Consider the following 20,878-nt stretch of genomic DNA (forward strand, 5'->3'; position numbering starts at 1 on the left):
TTTTCTAATGACATTGACCAGGAATCCTGTTTCAGCAGCAACTATTTTTCCAAGAGACAAGTGAAATGTCATTTTAAGATACGAAGCAGTTAAAATTTAACATTATTTTAAGTACTTCTGTATGTCTATAGAAGCTAAAACTTTACAATGTGAAATGCACAATGAAATAATGGCTACCGATAAATTTTTGGACTAAGGAAATTTGAGGGAGGAAAATAATCCAAAACTTTTCTAGGTAAAGTCACTGTATGTAGATAAAGAGACTCTTTCCCCCAATTTGCCAATCACTTACCCATTGCTTTTGTTTCTTCCCTTTTAGCATTCAGAAGGGAAAATTTGAATTTTGCTCGAACCTCACTTTTTGGGCAGCTGACTAAGAGCAAATATAAGGACAAGTAGTCTTTACTTTCATCATCTAACCCCTTTGGGTTTACCCTCAGGCACCTAAAATAAAACAAGAGATCACTTAGAGGAATTTAGTATTTGATATTAACAAAAGGACAGGAAATGCTGAAATCACCTGCAAATTAATATCCCAACAGCACTCCAGTAATAAGTTCATGTTTTTTCAATTTCTCCATTTGAATAGAAATTAATGACTAATTTAATGTAAAAATTATACTAATACCCATAGGACCAACAATAACAATGAACCCAAAGTAAGATAAATACAGTTAAAAATATAATAATAATGCTTACCATTTCATTTTATCATTTGGGCCAGAAGAAAATGTTGAACTCTTTAACACTTCACCCATTTCTTCTCGACAAAAACTGAAGTTATTAATAGTCCACATGTAGGAAAATTTCACTACTTTAACCTATAAGATCAGAAAGCCACTTTTATACGCATGACAATCTCTTGTCACAATTCAAATATGCATTCTAATCTTCTAGTGATGATGTAACACTGTTTGACATTTTACATAAACTTGTCATGACCAGAAAATTTATGAAACAAGTGTCAAATGCATTTTAAAAGGCAGGTACCTGTGTGTAACACCAGCTTTCTGCAACAGGGCTAGGAGACATATCTCCAGACAGAGATGGAGTAGGTTCCATAGACATTGCCACTTTAGAAGAAGCTTAAGATTCATATATTATCCCACAAACTGGAATAATTTAGCTACAAGGAAAAAAATAAATTTATTGATCAACCTTTGAGAAAATTAAGAGAGAGAATATATTTAAGGTTGAGAAAAATTATTATTAAAATTAGATTTGAAGGGACACATGAAGTGTTAAAATAATTTTAGAAATTTTTAATAAATTAAAACATAAACATCTGTCAACCAAAACAACTGAAATCTAAACAAGATTAATATTTATATATGACACTATTTTTCAAAATATCACAAATCAAAAATATCCATATAACATAACATGTTATAGAAACTTAATGACATCAATGTCTGCTTCATCTTCTGCCATTAACTTCCTGAAGTCCAAAGGGCCATGAGCAAGTTATCGCAGTAAGCACTTGTCATCCCCATTCTTACCAAAGAACAGACTCTACAACAACCTACAGAGAATTCCAACAACCTGGCTGTGTGCTAAGACTGTATCTCCCTCACAACGTTTCCTTCAGAAATGTACTGAATCATGTACTTCCCTTCTAGTTATCTGTTCCTGTACCAAATCAGTTTGGATGCACAATCATCCATCTATCTGAATGTAGTTGAACAGCATTTGTTTGAGATGCTCTTCTTTCTCCAATGTGTACTTTTGAAATCTGTGCCAAAATTCAGTTGGTTGTAGTCGTATAGGAGAACTTTAATACCCTAAAGCAATATATTTCATTATTGTTGGACTGTGTTCTCATCTTCAGTATTCTAACTTTCCATTCTCCTCCTCTCCTCTGATTGTCATTGTTGATGTTGAATATTCTGTACTGTGTAAGAGCAATAACAACCTACTTTTGATTTAAAAACTGATAAAGAAACCACATTAATCCTATGGAGGGATATACCTTCAAGGAGACAAATCCTTCAATAAAGAGACATAATTTTCTCTAAAACTATTGAACACTAATGTGAGAAGAGAAAATGAAGATTGAAGTAAGTCACTTGGAAGACTGAGAAAGAAATAAAGCTATAAAAGATAAACTAGCAAATAAAACTGGGAATGAAGAAGCCCTTTAAAACTCTGCAACAGAGGTATGAAGCAGAAGCCAGGAATCAATGTGCAGACCTGGAGACCTAGGCAGAGAGCAGTACAGAAACACAGCCTGCTTCACATGGCAAATTCCAATCTCCTGTCTCAAAACTAAAACAAAGAAAACAGAAGGAAGAAAAGGAGAAAAGGGAGAAGCAGTGAGAGGGTAGTGGTGATGATAATAGAGCACGAGGCAAGAAAACTGCAGAAAAGGAGAGAACAATAGGAGGAATGGAGGAGAATGGAAGGTGAGGACACGGAAGAGAAGAACCCAGTCAACAATAACAAAGAATATAATTTTAAAATATTCAACTTCTGCCATGCAACTACAACCAACTGGCTTTTGATAAAGACTTCAAAAGCAGACACTGGAGAAAAGAGAACATCTCAAACAAATGCTGCAAGAAAACCTAATACCTATCTGCAGAAAAATGAAACTTTACCATCATTTTTTGTCCTACCAAGACAAATAAATAAATTCTAAATGGACCAAAAGACCAGAAACTGATACTGCTGCACAGAAAAGTCAACCTATAAGTACTTTCCGACCAAGGTTGAACCTATCCATTCATGAATGGAGTGCTTTCCACAGCAGCATGGACTCTTCACAGGGAAGCAGCATGGGGGAAGGGAGTCACTGTCTTCAGTGGTGTACCACTGCTGAGTTATACAGACTTGACTGAGATAATGAATGAGGTTAACAATAACCAACCAAAATAAGAATTCAAATTTAGGCCAGTGAGATGGCTCAGATGACAAAGGCTCTTTCCATCAACCCTAAAAAACGGATTCCCTTTACTTGAATGAGGAAAAAAGAACATGATAAAAAGAGAACTGACCACAAGGTCAAAAGAAAGAACTGACTCGAGGTTGTCATCCAATCTCTACATGTGGGTCATGCAAGTGCCCACTCACCCTTTCTACAAACACATTAAAACAAACCAATCAACCACACACAGAGAAATCACCAATGAAATATATTTCTATGAAATTCAAAATGAGGAAATAAAAGCAAATTAGTGTGGCCTCATTTTTCTACTTTCTGGTCAAAACTTAGGGAAAACAGAGTGATTACTAATTTCATGGACTTTTTTCAGGCTTAAAAAGCAAAATGATAGTATTTCTAGATATGTAAGACATGTACACCATACTCACCTACTTCTTTTTTTATATATAAATGTATATTTAATTGTATATTACATTTTTAAATGAGTTGCACAATCACAATACCTTGATCATGAGCAGAACTATATATATATATACAGTATAACAAAATTGACCTTAAATTTGTATCAATAAACCAAGATCCATACCAATGCCTATCTCTATATCATTTAAATGTTTCTTTAAACATAAAGAAACACTTATAAACAATATTTGGGAACATGGGCATAGTTCTCCAAACTTTTTCCAGCTTTTTGTTGGGTGAAGTAAATTTTGGGGTTGTTCAAGGTGACCTTTTGGGGGATCTTGGTTTATCAAACCACATTAGCCTAGAATGAATCTCCAGGTTCTCATCCTCTGTGGAAACAAAATAAGAACCTCTATTTCAAAGCAATATATCCTTAGATCCATATTTTGAAATCAAGATACCTTTAAAGTCTATATGTTGGTATAGTTTAGCAATCCCTGGAATCAAATGTCTGTCTGCAGTCCAAAAAATTCTAAGAAAACACAATAGTATACATAATCCAGACTCTGTGTATATTCCTTCTTTACATGGTTTATTTTACCTTTTCTACAAGTTTAATATTTACTTTATTATCTTTACTCCTTTAATATATGACTGTGTGAAAAAAAATGAAGTCTTTAAAGAGTCACCTACTTCTTGAATGGATAAATTCGCTGAAATTACTTCCCAGTCAGAAAGAGGAAAAGAACACAACAACCTCCATATAAAGCAGTTTTAATGTTTACTCCACTTAAATATGAACAAAAAACTCATGTCCTAAAAGAGATGATGGCACACACCCATAACCTTCATAACCTAAGCACTTGGAAGCAGAAGAAAGAAGACTGTGATTGTGAGGGCAACCTGGGCTACATGGCAAGACCTTGTCTCAAAAACAACAATAAAAAGAAACTCTTAAAAGACTATGACAAAGCTAGGCAGTGGTGGTGCACGCCTTTAGTCCCAGCCCTCAGGAGGCAGAGGAAGGCGGATCTCTGAGTTGGCAGCCTCACTGGTCTATAGGAGCTAGTTCCAGGACAGGCTCCAAAGCTACAGAGAAACCTTTTTTCAAAAAAAACAAAGAGAAAATATAATCACTTATTTTTAAAGGTTAATGTAAACAATAAGTGAGATTTGATAAGGTCTGGTATACAGCAAGGAAATCTGACAAATTATAATTCATTCATCTATAAATATTTTTATTTGCTGGCATTGATATATGCTCTTCAGGCTTGGAAAACATTACTTTTAATATGTTGAAATTTTAAAATAAAATATGTAAAATTAAAAGCAAATAAAAGAAATAAGATGAAGAAATTCATATGCAATAGATGAGAAATCTTCAGTTAGACGGGAAAGAGGCTAGTGCAGAATGGAGTAATCCCTAAGGTGTACCGAAGAGAACATGTCAACTTTATTCTAAAACAACTGTGATTCTATCCTTAACTGGCTTGGTAACTCTCTGAAAGTCTGGCTCAAGGGTCTGCATCTGTTTCACCTATTTATCTTCCTCAAGACCCAGATAAACCACTGCTGGATATAGACACAGAAGATGGTTCCTACTAACACAAAGACATCTACTCAAGTATGTGCGCTGCTGTTTTATTCACAATAGCCAAAAATTAGAAACAGCCTACATGTCCTTAACAGAATGATGGATAAAGAAAATGTGGTTCGTTTTCACAATAAAGTATCACTCAGCCATTAAAAAAAGTACATTCTGAGATTTGCAGACAAATTGATGAAATTAATTAGAAAAACCATTCTGAATGAGGTATCCCAGGCCCAGAAGGACAAATATGGTATGTAATTGCTTAAAGGTGGATATTAGCTTTTAAGGTCAGTGATAAACAAACAACAATCCTTAGAACAACAGAGGTCAGGTACAGAACAAGGGACTAAAGGGTACAAATAGACCTTGTGAGGAATGGGAAATCAAATAGATCATTATAGAAGGATGGGGTGATGGCTGAACTAGGAGGATCAAGTGGGGAGGGGGAAGTGGAGGAGGAAGAATGGGGGGGAAGGAGCTGAGGGAGGGACTATGAAGAGAAAGAGCATAACTTAAGGGCCATTTGAGGGGTAGTATGAAAATCACATAAAGTAGAATCTTCCTAAAATACATATATAAAGGCAATCTAAATGAAATTGCCAAATGATGGGAAAACAAGAGTCCCAACAGGTAATCTCATTATCAAACAAATTTTCCAGGACTAGAATTGGGTTACATCTAATTAAGTTGTTGGCCAAAGGGAATCTCCAACATCTCAGGCAGTTGCCAAGACTATAGGCTTCTCTTTACAAACTGTCAGTAAGGCCTCACTGCTGAAGACAACATCTACAGAATGCATTGAGCAGAAGGAAGCTGAGCTGGTATATACATAGAGCTTTCTCCCCATGTTCTAGTGGCTTTGGTACAGAAAACACTCTGCACACTACCAAAAGAGAAACATAAGCACCAAACAAGCCACAAACCCTTTGCTCAACAGTGTCTTCACAGATGGAACCTATAGGTGACACCTGCTTGGGCAAACAAAAGTCAGAGGTAGACTAGGAACCTAGGGTAAAACAAAATACTACTGGCTTAAAAAAAAAAAAAAGGCTTCTAATAATATTCTGCTGTATTCATAGATCACCGCCTTGTTCAGTTGACATCAGAGAAGGTTCCTTCTACAGGAGATGAGAACGAATACAAAGCCCCCCTTCCCCATCACACACACACACTCCTGCAGCAAGACGTTACACACAGAATGAAAGACCTTGGAACATTCAGCCTTCCAAAAAAAGGAGGTATTCATCAAATCCCTCCCTCAGAGCTCAGGGAACCCCTCAGAAGAGGAGGCAGAAAGAGTGTTAGAGCCAGAGGGGATGACAGATGCTAAGAAAACAAGGTCCTGTAAATCAACATAAGCAAAGCTCATATGAACTCACTGAAACAGTATACACAGGGCCTGCACAGGCCTGTACCAGATCTGCAGCATACACATTATGGATCCAGTTTAGTGCTTTCACGTGATTCCTGACTGTGCAAACGAGTAGGTCTCAGACTCTTGTGCTCCCTTTTTTCTGTTGGTTTGTCCTGTCCAATTCAAATATGATGTTTTAATCTTATCTTTGTTATTCTGCTGCCCGGTTTTATGTCACCTTGACACAAATTAGAATTACTGGAGAGGAGGTAGCCTCAACGGAGAAAATGTGCCAAAAACATCAGCCTGTAGGCAGGCCTGGAGGGTAGTGAGAGAGGGCCTAGCCCATCATAGCTGGTACCTCCTTGCATAGGTGGTCCTGGGTGTGTAAGAAACCCAGCCAAGCAATTCAGTGGAAGCGAGACAGTAAGCAGCACACCACCTCCATGGCCTCTGCACCAGCTCCTGCCCCCAGGATCCTTCCCTGTTTGAGTTCTTGTCCTGATCTCCTTCAGTGATCAACAGCAGTGGTGAAGTGCAAATCAAATAAACCCTTTCGTCCCCAACTTGCTTTTTGGTCATAGTGTTCCATCCCAGCAATAGAAATGGAAACTTAGATGATTATATTTTATCATTTTCTCTTAGAAGCCCGTTCTTTCCTGAGGAATGACAGAAAAGGAATGAAGGTGGGAAATAACTGGGAGAAGGGGGGGTTATTGTAGTCAAGATATACTGTGTAAAACAAAATCTATTTTCAATAAAATGGAAAAAATTAAGGAAAAAAATTAATAAGTGTCCCCAAAGTAACAGGCAATCTGCAGAGACTAAAAGTTTTATTTAATTGAGAACTTAATACACAGGCACTGTATTTGCATCTTTCCTGCTCCTCCAGATCTATGATCACAGAAATCAAAGTCTAAAGTTTCTCTCTCTCTCTCTCTCTCTCTCTCTCTCTCTCTCACACACACACACACACAGAACCATTTAATTATATCATGCAAAAATTAGCCGAATAGAAACAAGAACAGAGCACTCTCTACTAATAGATGAACACATCATTACACAGAAGAACAAGCCATGAGAAGATGACTTTAACAGGAGTATAGAAGTGATGGAGGTGGGTCTTGTAATAATAAAAAAACTGCCTCGGCCCTCATAGGACAGAAAATTAGGTAGGCGGAGTAGACAGAAAAAAATTCTGGAAAAAGGAAGCTTAGTAGAGGAGTCGCCATGATGCTCCCACTCCAGACAGACGCAGGTTAAGATCCTCCCTGGTAAGCCAGCTCGTGGGCTACACAGAATATTAGAAATGGGTTAGAACAATATGTAAGAGCTAACCAATAAGAGGCTGGAACTAGCCGGGCCAGACAGTGTTTAAAAGAATACAGTTTCCGTGTAATTATTTCTGGGTATAACCTAGCCATGCGGGAGGCCGGGTGCCGGGGACGCAGCCCTGCCGCCGCTCCTATTTCAACATAGAAGAATCTGACCTAGCAGTCATTTCAGTCGTTAACAGCTGAAATCCACTAAACAACTCAATAGATTTTAAGACTAAGGTCATATAAAGCATTCCCTCTTATTAAGAGTCAAACTAGAAATTTCTATCAAATGAAATCCATAAATATGTGAAATTAAACAATAAATGGAAAAAATTCACAAGACATACATTGAGACAAGGGAAAAAAAGAGCAACATAAATATACCATAGCTTAACCCATGAGGTGACAGCTGTACTCAGTTAAGAAAGCAGCTGAACACATGCATTTAAAAAGTCTTAAGACCACTCCGCACCAGGGACCCTCCACCTTACCCATATATCATAAAGACACATAGAGGCTGCCTGAATGCCCCTTGCCAGCCCTCTTCCATTCAGGTTACCCCTAATCCCCATAATGACTTGCCAGGAACATCCCTTCCAACTACTCTCCTTTCATTTGGGACTCCCCATTTCTCAACCTGCCCGAGAAGGCACTCTCCAGGCAAGGCTGAAGAAACCCAGTCAACTCTCTGACAACTTAACAGAGCCTAGGCAGCTGCCTGAGATCCTCAATTGCCGTATCCAGCCTTGAGTTCAGGAACACTTGTTCCAGGTGACTTGATCATTTCAGAGAGCACCAGACTATAGCTGACAAACAGATGAGCCATAGCCTGCAATATCAGGTCAATGGGGAACATAGACATCTCAACCCCGCTATGAATCTTCCCATAAACACTAGAAACACCCATGTTGAAAGTGATCTGAAAAAAAAAGAAAAATTTAACAACAAATGCACAAATCTAAACACATTAAAAACATGAAAAACAAAATATCTAATTCAAAAAGGGAAATCCCATAATAGTCCATATCGAAAATAACCTGGGAAAACTCCCAGACACAGAATTCAAAGGAATGATTGTAAATATTTTTAAACACCTCAAAGAACACAAAGACAGAAGAGTGAAATAAGGAGGTCAATCCAAAATAGGATAACAGACTTTGAGTCTATGAAGAAAACCCAAGCTTTAATAAAACTTGAAATGAAAAATTCAGTAAGTCAATTAAAAAACCCCAGTGGAAAGCCTCACCAATAGAATTGATCACATTAAAAATAGAAAGTCAGGGATGGTAGATGAAGCAGAGGAATTGGAACGCCTGGTAAACTTCAAGGGAAAGTTTGAAAACAAACACATGAACAAAACATGGAAATGTAATAATAACCATGAATAAACCTACCCCTGACTTATGGTGAAGAACACCACAGAGAAAGCACACAGAATATCTTCAGGAAAACATAAGAGAAAAATCTCCAAACTAATAGAAAAGAGTGCCCAACCAAAGAGACCTACAGAACAGCAAACAGACAAAAAAAATAATAATACACCACCATGTATTACAGTAAAAATATTACCAATACATAATAGACAAGGGGTATTGCAAGCTACAAATGAAAAATATCCAAGTCTCATTACAAAGGCATACCTATAAAGTCACATACAATTCGAATACTACAATATCTAACAGAAATCTTCAAAGCCAAAAGAGCCTGGAAAGATGTATTCCAAGTTCCAAAAGACTACAATTGTCAAACAAAATTTTAGACCAAGAAAAACTATTTATTATCATAGCACTTGGGAGGAAGAAGCAGGCAGATCTCTGTGAATTCAAGGCCAACCTCATCTACAAGAACTAGTTCCAAGATAGGCGGCAGGCCCCAAAGCTACAGAGAAACGCTGTCAAAAAAACAGAACAAAACAAACAAACAACAACAACAAAAAAAAACTCTTAAAACTGAAGAAGTAAATTTTTTCATGATAAAAGCAGATGACAAATAGTTAACTATTAAGACTATTCCACTGTGGATACTGGCAAGAACAGTTCAATCTGAAGAAAAATAAAAACACCCAAGTCAGAGGGATCAAACAAACAAAAAAAAAAAATCAATACCAGGACAGGTGTTTATAAAAAGAAACCTGAAAAACAAAACAAATAAAAACTACCAAAAAAAAATCAACAAAGTGACATGAATTAACACATATTGTATAAATAACTCTGAATACAAGTGGTCTAAACTTATCAATGAAAAGACAGATTCACAGACTGGGTTATAAATCCATCTTTTTGCTTCCTCCATGAAGCATATCAGTGATAGCTACCACCTGAGGGTAAAGGATGGGAAAAGGCATTCCAAGCACATAGAACTAAGAACATAAGATAGCTATTCTAGTATCTAACAAAACAGATTTCAAACAAAAATTAGCAAAGATAAGGACATTTTACACTCATTAAAGGGAAAATGCACCAACATGATGGTGTAAACCTAAGCATATGGCACCAAACACAGGGGCACCAAATTCAATATCAGAAATACCATTCAATATAAAATTCACAGACTGACCCCAATAGAGTGACCCCACTTTCACACATAGAAAGGTCATCTAGAAACAACAATAAAAAGCCTAAAGTTAGTAACACCATGAGTCAAATGGACCTAACAAATATCTATAAAACACTCCTCCCAAACACTAAAGAATACATTCTTCTTTTCAGTAGCCCATGGAGCTTTCTCCAACATCAACCACAGATGAGGGCATAAAACAAGTCAACACTCACAGAAAAACTGAAATGACAATTTGCATTCTATCTGAACACAATGGAGTAACACCGGCTATCAACAGCAATGGAAATAACAGAAATTACACAAATTCATGAAAATAAATAATATACTTTTGAATAAGAATTTGACAAAGGCAGAAATGAAAGAAATTTTTAAATCCCTAGAATTGAACAAAAACAGAAACAAAACATGCCACAATATGTGAAACAAGGTGAAGGCAGTTCTAAGAAGAGACCTCACAGAATTAAGCGCCTAAACCACTTTAAAAAAAAGGGACACTAACCATTTGGGGGATCAAATGACCCTTTCACAGGGGTCACCTAAGACCACTGGAAACCACAGATATTTACAATACAATTCATAGCAATAGCAAAATTGAATTAGCAAAGAAAATAATTTTATGGTTGTCTGTCACCAAAACATGTGGAAATGTATGAAAGGGTAGCAGCATTAGAAGGCTGAGAACTGCTGAATTAAGAGTTGAATAAGGGAGTGTGTTCCTAGTTTTATGTCAACTTGACATAAGCTAGAATTATCTGAGCAAAGAAAACAGTAATTGAGAAAGTACCTCATTAAGATCAACCTGTAGGTAAGGCTGTGGGGTATTGTCTTGACTAGTGATAGATGTGGGTAAACTCAGCTCACATCCTTGTGGAAAATTATTTTAAGGTGTGTTGCTTTTATTTATACTGCATTTGTTTAAATCTGTGAAGCTGTGACTCTTTCCCTAAAACACCTGATGGTCCAATAAAGAGATGAATGGCTAATAGTGAGGCAGGAGAAAGGATAGGTGGGGCTGGCCTGCAGAGAGAAGATATAGGAGGAGAAATCTAAGGAAGAAGGAGCAAGAGAATAAGGGAGGAGGGAGCAAGATAGAACAAGGAGTAAGGATATCAGGAGCCAGCCATCCAGCCAGCCTCGAAATAAGAGTGAAAGTAAGATTTACAGAAATAAGAAAAGGAAAAGTCCAGAGGCAAAAGGTAGTCAGGATAACTTAAGTTTAGAAAAGCTGGCAAGAAACAAGTCAAGCTAAGGCCAGGTGTTTATAATTAAGAATAAGCCTCTCTGTGTGATTTATTTGGGAGCTGGCCAAATGAATGTGGTGAGCCCCCCAAAAAGTCAAAAAAGTAAAAAGAATAAAAAGAAACAACATCATTTTGGTGTCCCAATATTGGGCTAGAATAAAAAACCAACAACACATCCTTGGGCAAGGGATCCTGTATACTGTCAGAAAGCAGGCTGAGCAAATCATAAGGAGAAGCAGTGTTCCTCCAACACCTCTGTTTCAGTTTCTGCTTTGAGTTCCTGTCCTGACTTGCTCCAGTGATTAAAGTGCAGTCTGAGAGTTGGAAGATGAAATAAACCTTTACCTCCCCAAGTTGCTTTGGCCATGGTTTTCTTATCACCATTAATAGAAACCCTAAATAAGACAGAGGGGGAATATGATCAAAGCACAATATATGAAATTCTCGTGAACTAATAAGAAAAAAGGGTCAAGTCAATGTGCTACCATTATACCATAAGGAATGAAAAAGAAAGAAGGGCACATAAAATAAAATTTGTGTTATTAAATAAGATTAGAGAAAGACAAATACCATAGAGAACCAAAGAACAATAAAGAAAATCAAAACCCAGGTTTTGACTTAATAAAACTGATACACATTAACTATAATGTGTAAAAAGGAAAAAAGGTAAGACTATAAATTTATTTTAGTATTTCACAAATTCGTAATTAAATGATTCATTCTTTAAGCCTCATTCTTAGCATCTCATTGATTTTTTTTTAATTCCTTAAGGATATTCATTTAAGGATAGCACCCTTTGTTTTGTGTGTATCTGAAATGTAAGCACTGGTCCGGCTGTCCAGTGGTGCACAAGAAAAAGTAATTGAATGATTATCATTAAAAACTATTATTGTAATTTATGACATTAATCAAAAAATAAAGTAAAAAGCTCAGTTTGATAGTTGAAGAAAAATATTTGACAATGACTAGCAGTGGTGGTGCACACCTGTAATCCGAAATAATCAAAAGACTGAGGCAGTAGTTTTCCAGGTACACGGAATTCCTTACCTACACACTGAATTCCAGGTCAAGGCTACCAGCTGAGTGAGATCCTGTCACAGAATAACTTGTGCTTACCTGTTCTGAGCAAAGGCTTACACTAGATGCTTGAAGAATTTTGAGCATGTTAGTAGCACAAAATACTGTTTAGTTAAAAACACAAAGCAGTGGAAATGGATTTCGTGATTTCAATTCACATATAAGGCCTTCTCTCAAATTTCAAGAGACAATACTTATGAGGGAACTTTTAAACAGCACAGTTAAAGACAGTAACATGCATACTGTTTATCTGTCATGTTTATCCCCCAATATACCTATGAGATAACATATTTTCATGAGGAAAATGATAAGCAAGCTCTAATAGGGCTAAAAATGAGAAGTGGGGATACTGGTGGAAAAACAAATTTTGAGGTATTCAAGGTAGATAAATATAAACAAGTTATCAAAGGAATAGGAGAAATATTACAATTGAAGGAACTAGACATAATTCCTCTGGGGAAGTGCAAAAAAAAAAAAAACCAAACAAACAAACAAAAAAAACCCTAAGGTGGACTGGGCTGGCTAAGACAGCTGGCTTTTCACAAAGATGAGTCGTGGTTTTATCATCTTCACAAATTCTAAGAACTGTACGCCAAAAGACATGGAACACTTGACTACATATTTTTTTCTAAGCATGTCAGCTCATGAGAAGCAAAAAGAACACACAGGACTTATCTGAGTATCCTAAGGAATATTAGGAAAAGGAGAGAAGATAACAGAAAATAAAATTAAGGTCTTTTCTATAAAAAAATAAATCCTTTTATTTTGACATGTGTAAAAGATTCCAGTATACAAGGAAGTGATCACAGTGAAGTGTCCACGTTTCTACTCAGAAGAGCACTGCTGAGGAAGCAGACCTGCACAACTGATGGAGGTGGGTCTTTGGTTAATAATAAAGAAACTGCCTCGGCCCTCATAGGACAGAAAATTAGGTAGGCGGAGTAGACAGAAGAGAATGCTGGGAGAAAGAAGCTGAGTGAGGAGTCGCCATGATTCTCCCACTCCAGACAGACGCAGGTTAAGATCCTCCCTGGTAAGCCAGCTCATGGGCTACACAGAATATTAGAAATGGGTTAGAACAATATGTAAGAGCTAGCCAATAAGAAACTGGAACTAGCCGGGCCAGGCAGTGTTTGAAAGAATACAGTTTCCATGTAATTATTTCGGGCATAAGCTAGCCATGTGGGCGGCTGGGTGCCGGGGACGCAGCCCCGCTGCTCTTAATTCAACACACAACTTGAGAGAAAACCATGCCAGCCACACAGTATTACTTTACAAAGTTGTTGTATACCTTAAAATGTAAGCAGATCATGGAGGAGGAACTACAGCTACTGATTTACTAGACCAGCAGAATCCCTAAAGATTAATCCTTATACCCACAGAAGAGAAAAACAGGAAGCTTGCTGTGAGATTGCATCTCCCAGAAATGTCAAAAAAGCTATGACCACGAAGTCTCATTAAAATGGCTGCCTAAAGAAGACATGCTAACATGGAAGGATGAAAGCTCGAGAGGCCTCAACTTTGGTCAAAGAACAAGGGACAACTAAGGAACGCTGAGAGCAAGAGAAATAACCTTTCCCGGGAGGAAGTACACCAACTGGTTATTCAATACCAATGGCCAGCACTGAAAAACATATACATGCAATATATACAAGTAACAGTATATAGACTGAACAGGTTGTGTGTGTATGTAAATATATATTTTATGTATAAACACAAGTATGTAACAACAATTAAAGATGAATGGTCACGAGTTTGAAAGAGAACAAGGAGGGTACATGGAAGGGCTAGGAGGGAAGAAAAGAAAAGAGGAAATAATATATTACAATCTCAAATAATTTTTAAAAACATATTTAAGCAAAAATATGAGATCAATAAGGCTAACTAACATTCAATTGGGAAGAAAAAAAGACATTCAAAAGAAGAACTAAAACAGAAGAAAAACGGAAACAAGTACCTTATATAGTCAATTCAGGAGACATAATTGTAGACTTAAATTTTCTTATAAAATAGGAAAAGACAGGTGGAGCACTGCGAGTTTGAGGTCAGCTTAGTTTACACAGCAGATTCTAGGCCAGCCAGGGCTACATGGAGAATGTCTCAAAAGATGGGGAAAAAGTAAAAGTCTTCTCATAAAGTTTATTTGAATAAAACAAGAGTAAACTGTTTTGAAAATGTGTTCATAAAAGTATTAGAGAAAGAATAATTCAATTGGTAAGGTAAGTAAAATGGTTACAACTCACTCATAATTGGAAAACAAAAAAGATTATTTTTGAAGACCCAAATATAGAAAATGATGAGTCACTGTGAACCAGATTTAGCAACATGTACTAACAAACAAAATTAAAACAAGAATAATAGTGATATGTGTGTGTGTATGAATTTCTTTAAAAAACAGGTTTATTGTCAAGAGATAAAGGAGGGAGGCACAAGGTTATCAAATTAAGCCTCATAAAATGTCAAGAATGGTTACTGAGAGATCTAAACACAGACACTTCTGGTAAAACTTCAGAATTCTATTTCTTAAAAATATAAAGAAAATCCTAAAATTCATCATGTTATCTACAAAAGACCAAACCACACTGAAATCTAAATGCTAACAACACAAATCATAAGTATTGTTAAGATTTTCTGAGAAAAAAAAATGAGCTTGGAATTCCATAATCAAATTCGCTAACAACTGAGTGTCAAATAAAGAGCAGTTTCAAACTACAAACACTTAAACAGTTCCCTCACCTCCATGACCAATTACTCAATGTTGTATTCTGAACCCAATGAGCCCTAACTTTTTCTGTGTCACACAGATGATTTCTTTCCTAACCTTCCTCCTTCACAGTATACACACCCTTATAAAGTGGGTATCTTATTTTGAGGACTTCAGCTCTAACCAAGTAAAAAGAAATCTGAAAAAGAGAAAACACAAGTCAAAAAAACAAGAAAGCTATAGTCTCAGGGGACAAGGAAGAACTAGAAAGAGTTAAGAGAAGAATCTATAAGAATTTGTTCTTTGTAACTTTTTTCAGTGCGTAATAGTATAGAAAGGAATATAGCTATTTTATGAGACCAACTTTTTATTCTGCTGTGTGCATGTATTCACATATTTCTAGGATTAAATATTTTAACACTGACTCAGAAAATACTGAAGAAAATATAGAGCAGTATATAAATATTTTGATGATATAAATTAGCAGAAGGAGCCGGGCGGTGGTGGTGCACCTTTAATCCCAGCACTCGGGAGGCAGAGGCAGGCAGATCTCTGTGAGTTCGAGACCAGCCTGGTCTACAAGAGCTAGTTCCAGGACAGGCTCCAAAACCACAGAGAAACCCTGTCTCGTAAAAAAAAAAAAAATTAGCGGAAGGACTGGGCAATAGAGTGGTAGGGAAGGAAACAAGACTGTTACTCACAGATTTGGTAACACTGACCAGAGCCAAGGAAGACAACTTTCACAGGAACCTACTAGCACAACTACAGGCAGGCACGGTTCAGGAACAGAACTTAGTGTTGGTCAGCAATTTCCCTCTGTAACTGAAAGACTTGTATGACTGGAACTTCCATTTTAAAAAGTATATTTTAAGCAGGGGGGAAGAAGTACATATCCAGTATGCCAATTTTCAAAACAGAAACCATATTTGATTGTCAGGCAGCTCATAAACAGTCCTATCATCCCATAACCCCTGGAGTGTGCAGGGTGTGTGTGTGTGTGTGTGTGTGTGTGTGTGTGTGTGTGTGTGTGTAAAACTGTGTGTGTATGTAACTGAGTGTGTGTTGTGAGGGTCCACTGTTTTGCTAAATCATGTTGCCAAACAATCTTCCAAATATTTATATTTATACATATAAACCTGTGCTAATCCCAACAGTCAGAAGAGCCTCTTTCTGTACAAAGCCTACTCTGTCAAAGTGCTGAGAAGAAGTGATCATGTGTGCTCAATAAGACATATCTAATCAGCATCTCTCTCCCTATTTCTACATAGCTCAGGGAATAGTCAAAAAAAAGGGGGCCGAGAGAATGAAAGTGCCTGAGAACAGGAAGAAGTGCTAAGAAATGTTATCTTCTAGACATAATGTGGTCCTTATAGCTGAGCCAAATCAAAGCAGCCATAATTGCAGTCTAGAAGTGAGAGATGGCAGTCCTGAGGCCTTATATCCAGCTAAGGAACCATACTGGCAATTGATCGCTACTGCGAAGAAAGAGTAATTTTTCACTGGGGTATTACAATAGACTATTTGCTCATGCACCAAACAATGGCCTCACACCCACATGCACTAACTGGACTCACTGGGTAACTAAGGGAGTAGGAAGGATGCGATGGGTAAGCCATCAAGCCTGATGACCTGAGTTTGATCCCTAGAACCAAGACAGAGCAGGGAGGAAACTGATTTCCCAAAGATGTCCTCTCACCTCCACTTGTGCACCACAGCACGCATGTACACATACACAAACAATATAATAGAAAACTAAAATTTTTAAAAGGACATGAAGTTGGGTGGGGCTTCTTAGGAGTTATCTAAGAAGAGTCAGACAAGTGGATATGATGAGAATATATTTTATACACTTATGAAAATTTCAAAAACAAAAATACTTTTAAAAGCACTAGGTTCTATTCAGCGCTACATAAATTAACAGAAATATCCCAACTCTATAGTCTCTCTAAAAATCAGCTACAGGCCATCCAGAACATGTGTATGCCTGGTACCATAATACATTCATGCCACGAGATCTTCGGGTATCATTTTTAAAATCATCCTTTGTAATGTAATAATATCTGTGTCAAGTTTGGAACAAAAAAACGTCCAAATGTTTTATTACTTGCATAACTACACAGATACAGGGCATACTGTATATGCTTTGTATAGAAGCCCACGGCATTTATGTTTATAGATATGTATTCTTAAGATAAATAAAGCAAGATGTTTCACCTTCAAAGATCATTTCCAAAAGACAGTTAACAGCAATTTTTAAAATCCGCTTTACTTAGCAGTCTATGTGGTGGCTAGTTTTGATTGAACTTGCCACAAGGTAGTTATCTGAAAGAAGCGACCCTCAATTGAGAAAATGCTTACATAAACTCCATCTGTAAGGCATTTTCTTAATTGTTAGTGATTGAACCAGCCCACTGTGGGTGGCTCCCTCCCTGGGCTGGTGGTCCTAATTTCTATGGGAAAGCAGGCTCAGCAAGCCATAGGGAGCAAACCAGAAGCAGCACTCCTCCATGCCTCTGTATCAGCTTCTGCCTCTGAGTTTCTACCCTGTCTGAATTTCTGTCCTTCGATGATGAACAGTGATATGGAAGGAAGTCAAATAAACCCTTTCCTCCCCAACTTGATTTTTGGTCATGGTGTTTCATCACAGCAACAGAAACCCTCAGACAGTCTGTAAGTGACGGTCTTTTTTACACCTGCAGAATGCAAACACACATTGAATCGGAGCAGTAAGCAGACTACTCACCATGCCAACCTCATAATCTCTGAATTATTTTCAAATCACTCATTCATGTATTCATACACTTTCTCTTAATCATTAACTCCGTGAGTATCTGTAAGGCGCCTACACTGATTTGGGTCCTACAGAAAGAAGCAGACAGTCCTTACTTTCAATTTAATATGCACTCAGGTGTTTTAGATATAATTTTTTTACACTTCAATTCTGTTTAAGAGAATAAGCAAGGCAGCAGAAATCTGACTTTTTTATAAAAAGTTTAAATTGACTAAAATTTGTTATTACTCAAATATATGTACACATGTATGGGTGACGATGTATGTAACACAAGCATAATAAAAAGGACAGGGTCACTGAAGGATGCTCTTAACTCTAAACCATCATCTTCAAGTTCATGAAGTCAATAAGAACACATTTACTTTAGTATCTACTTACAACATTTTGAAAATTTTAACCAATGGTTTAAAGCTATGACAAGTCAAAACTTACCCAAATTGTAGCTATCTTAGCAAACCATGTATGAAGTTGATACAAGTTCGCAAAATGAATAATACATTTATGGAATTTTAAGTTTTTAAAGACATTTCAATTAAAGAAACAAATTGCAAATTATAATTTAATCTTATATCTTCATGTAGCAACAATCTGAGTGTGTGAGAGAGAATTTTTTAAATCTACTGTCACAAGATATTAGTTACAGAGGTTGGCAAGGAATGGCTGTTCCAGAGGGCCAGAACTTAGTCCAAAATAATTAGCCTCTGGACCTAGAACATTCTATCTCTGAAACTAACCAGCCAGTCTCTATAGACTCTTTTCAGAAGTTTTTGTTCACAGCCAAAACAGCTTATTTTCATAAGTTTTCATTCAGAGTTCATCCTGTTAGCCAAACATCACATTTTGTGCATTCAGGAGTCATGTGTTGCTTATTAACTATTATAAAGTCTCTCACAGCTAGGATTCTTATTCCCATCACTGAATGTAGACAAGGCTGAGTAGTGGGCAAGACAGCACTCTTAGAAGAGAGAAACAGCTCACAAAGGCCATTAAGAAGGAAACTGCTGGATCATATAAAACCTATTAGCCATTAGGATTCAGGTCTGAATTTTTTCACCCTTTCTATCTGACATAATATTTACATGTGACATAGATTATTGTGTCTAAAATTAAATAATAATGAACACAATTTGGACTAATGGAGTGAAGATTATGAATGAAACGAATGTCTAAAACAAAATTTACTGTATTGACTATACAGCTCCCTCTACTTACAGTTACTTGCATTTGATGAACTATCTCATTTATATCTAAGCGGATAGAAATGGTACTTTAAAAAGGAGTTACTGTAGTGTTGTCTCTCCTTTAATAACTAAAACATTAATTAATGTTTAATCTCAGCAGACTGTACTATGGAACACTTTAGATAACAACTAAATTAAGAAAAGCAGTACTTAAAATATAAAACATCATTAATATTATTATTAGTCATTGATCTCTTTAGTACAATTTGGATAAGAAGAATTAAACAAATCTTTGTGGAGTTGAAGTTTAATCTATAGACTAGACGCTTGTTTTTTCTTGTGCCCTTGCCAGGCCTTTAACCTGCTATCTTTATCATCAGGCCCTCATAAAATTCCTAAGTTAAAGGCCTGGCACGTTCACAGGAGAAGCAGCAGGAAAATGCATAATTGTGCATTTAAGGAATGTCAGGAGACAAAAGACAAATGATAAGAAATAAGAAATCAAAACCTTTCAAAGATAAGAAAAACCAAGACAACACAAAAACCAAAATGTTTTCAAAATTTCAAAACTGAACAATACTGGAAATGAGCTAAAAACCAGAATTCAAAATGCCTTTAGGGATCCAAAAGCAAGTAAACAAATCAAACCAAATATCAAGATCAAAATGCTTACTCACAAAGCAACCAAATCAGATACTGTAAACCAAATACTTTGAAAGCAGACAAAAATGGTACCTAATAAAATAGGATCCTTCTTAACCAGCTCAGAGTGCAAAAAATGGATCCTCGGCCAAACGAACAGGGATCCAGAGCCCTGAAAAACTCACTAATAATCCACCTGAGGACAAAACACCAGATACACTGTATTTAATGAGTCCATTCAGGTACTCAGCTTCCATTCATGAGAGTCATCCTATGAAAAGTGGGTCATTCTCAGGACCTGAGGTTAGGCACCATAACTGTCAATGTAAAAACATAGTTCTCATCTTAAAGGGAATAAGCAACAGTCCACAGTGGCCAGTCTCTTCCTGGTGGTGGTGTGGGGGGGGGGGGGCGGGGTGCTCCAGGCCCTTGCCTGGACAACTGCCCCTAGATGGAGCCCTGCAGGCAATACAGAGTGTCATATATCTGCCCCTTCAGACATGGCCATTCCTGTCAGAACCCTGCATGCAGGTAGACCTTCTTTAGGAGCAGAGAAGAGCTGGCATACTCTGTGTTCCCAGTCTGGTGTTGTAGTTATGGATCCCTGGGCTGTCATACCTACCTGGCTAGATGACTTGTTGGTCCCCATCTAAACTGATGTAGCTCTTGTGACTGTAGAAATATCACTTGGAACCACAGGCCACCATACTGGATTGGTTGGCACATCTGCAGCCCAAGGAGGCACTAGCACACCTTCTTAGCTACCATTATCCAAGTTCAGCTGTTGCTCCTCCATTTGATGACATGTGCAGTGGCTCTATGACATGCCCTTCCCTGTCAGCTGCATGATGTCCCCACTCTCTGACAGGTACACACATAGATGACCATGGCCTTGAAGTTGGAGAGGTTTTCTAGCCGGTGTCAGTTATGCGTGAAGCAGCTGATTCTGAAGGCATGGCCTGGATGAAGCTTGCTGATGAGCGTACATAGGCTAGCCACACCTATGGATCCTTAATCTACCTGAAGCTACACTTCATTCTGGAGGTTATGTTAACAGAAGCTGGTTCATGACTTCAACTCCCCCTTGGTCAACTGCCTAAGCTCACTGTGTGTGGGACACTGGTACCACATGG

At 37.3% G+C, this 20,878-nt stretch overlaps 1 protein-coding gene across 6 annotated transcripts in view; it reads right to left on the reverse strand.

The window, feature by feature from the left end:
- The window catches only part of Spopl (speckle type BTB/POZ protein like), a 57,057-nt gene that overhangs the window by 24,139 nt on the left and 12,040 nt on the right, over positions 1-20,878 (reverse strand). For 5 of the 6 annotated variants that reach the window (XM_050139885.1, XM_050139883.1, XM_050139884.1 and 2 more), the window contains 3 exons: positions 991-1,126; positions 700-821; positions 293-444 (listed from right to left, as the gene is read on the reverse strand). In XM_050139885.1, coding sequence (XP_049995842.1) covers positions 293-444; positions 700-821; positions 991-1,068 — 352 coding nt within the window. In that variant the 5' untranslated portion in view covers positions 1,069-1,126. Of the gene's footprint in view, positions 1-292; positions 445-699; positions 822-990; positions 1,127-20,878 lie in introns of those variants that run through there. The other variant, XM_050139886.1, reaches the window with a different exon arrangement.

The sequence above is a fragment of the Alexandromys fortis genome, unplaced genomic scaffold, assembly GCF_014885135.2.
Source record: "Alexandromys fortis isolate MF-2015 unplaced genomic scaffold, M_Fortis_MF-2015_v1.1 scaffold_33, whole genome shotgun sequence".
Taxonomy (NCBI): domain Eukaryota; kingdom Metazoa; phylum Chordata; class Mammalia; order Rodentia; family Cricetidae; genus Alexandromys; species Alexandromys fortis.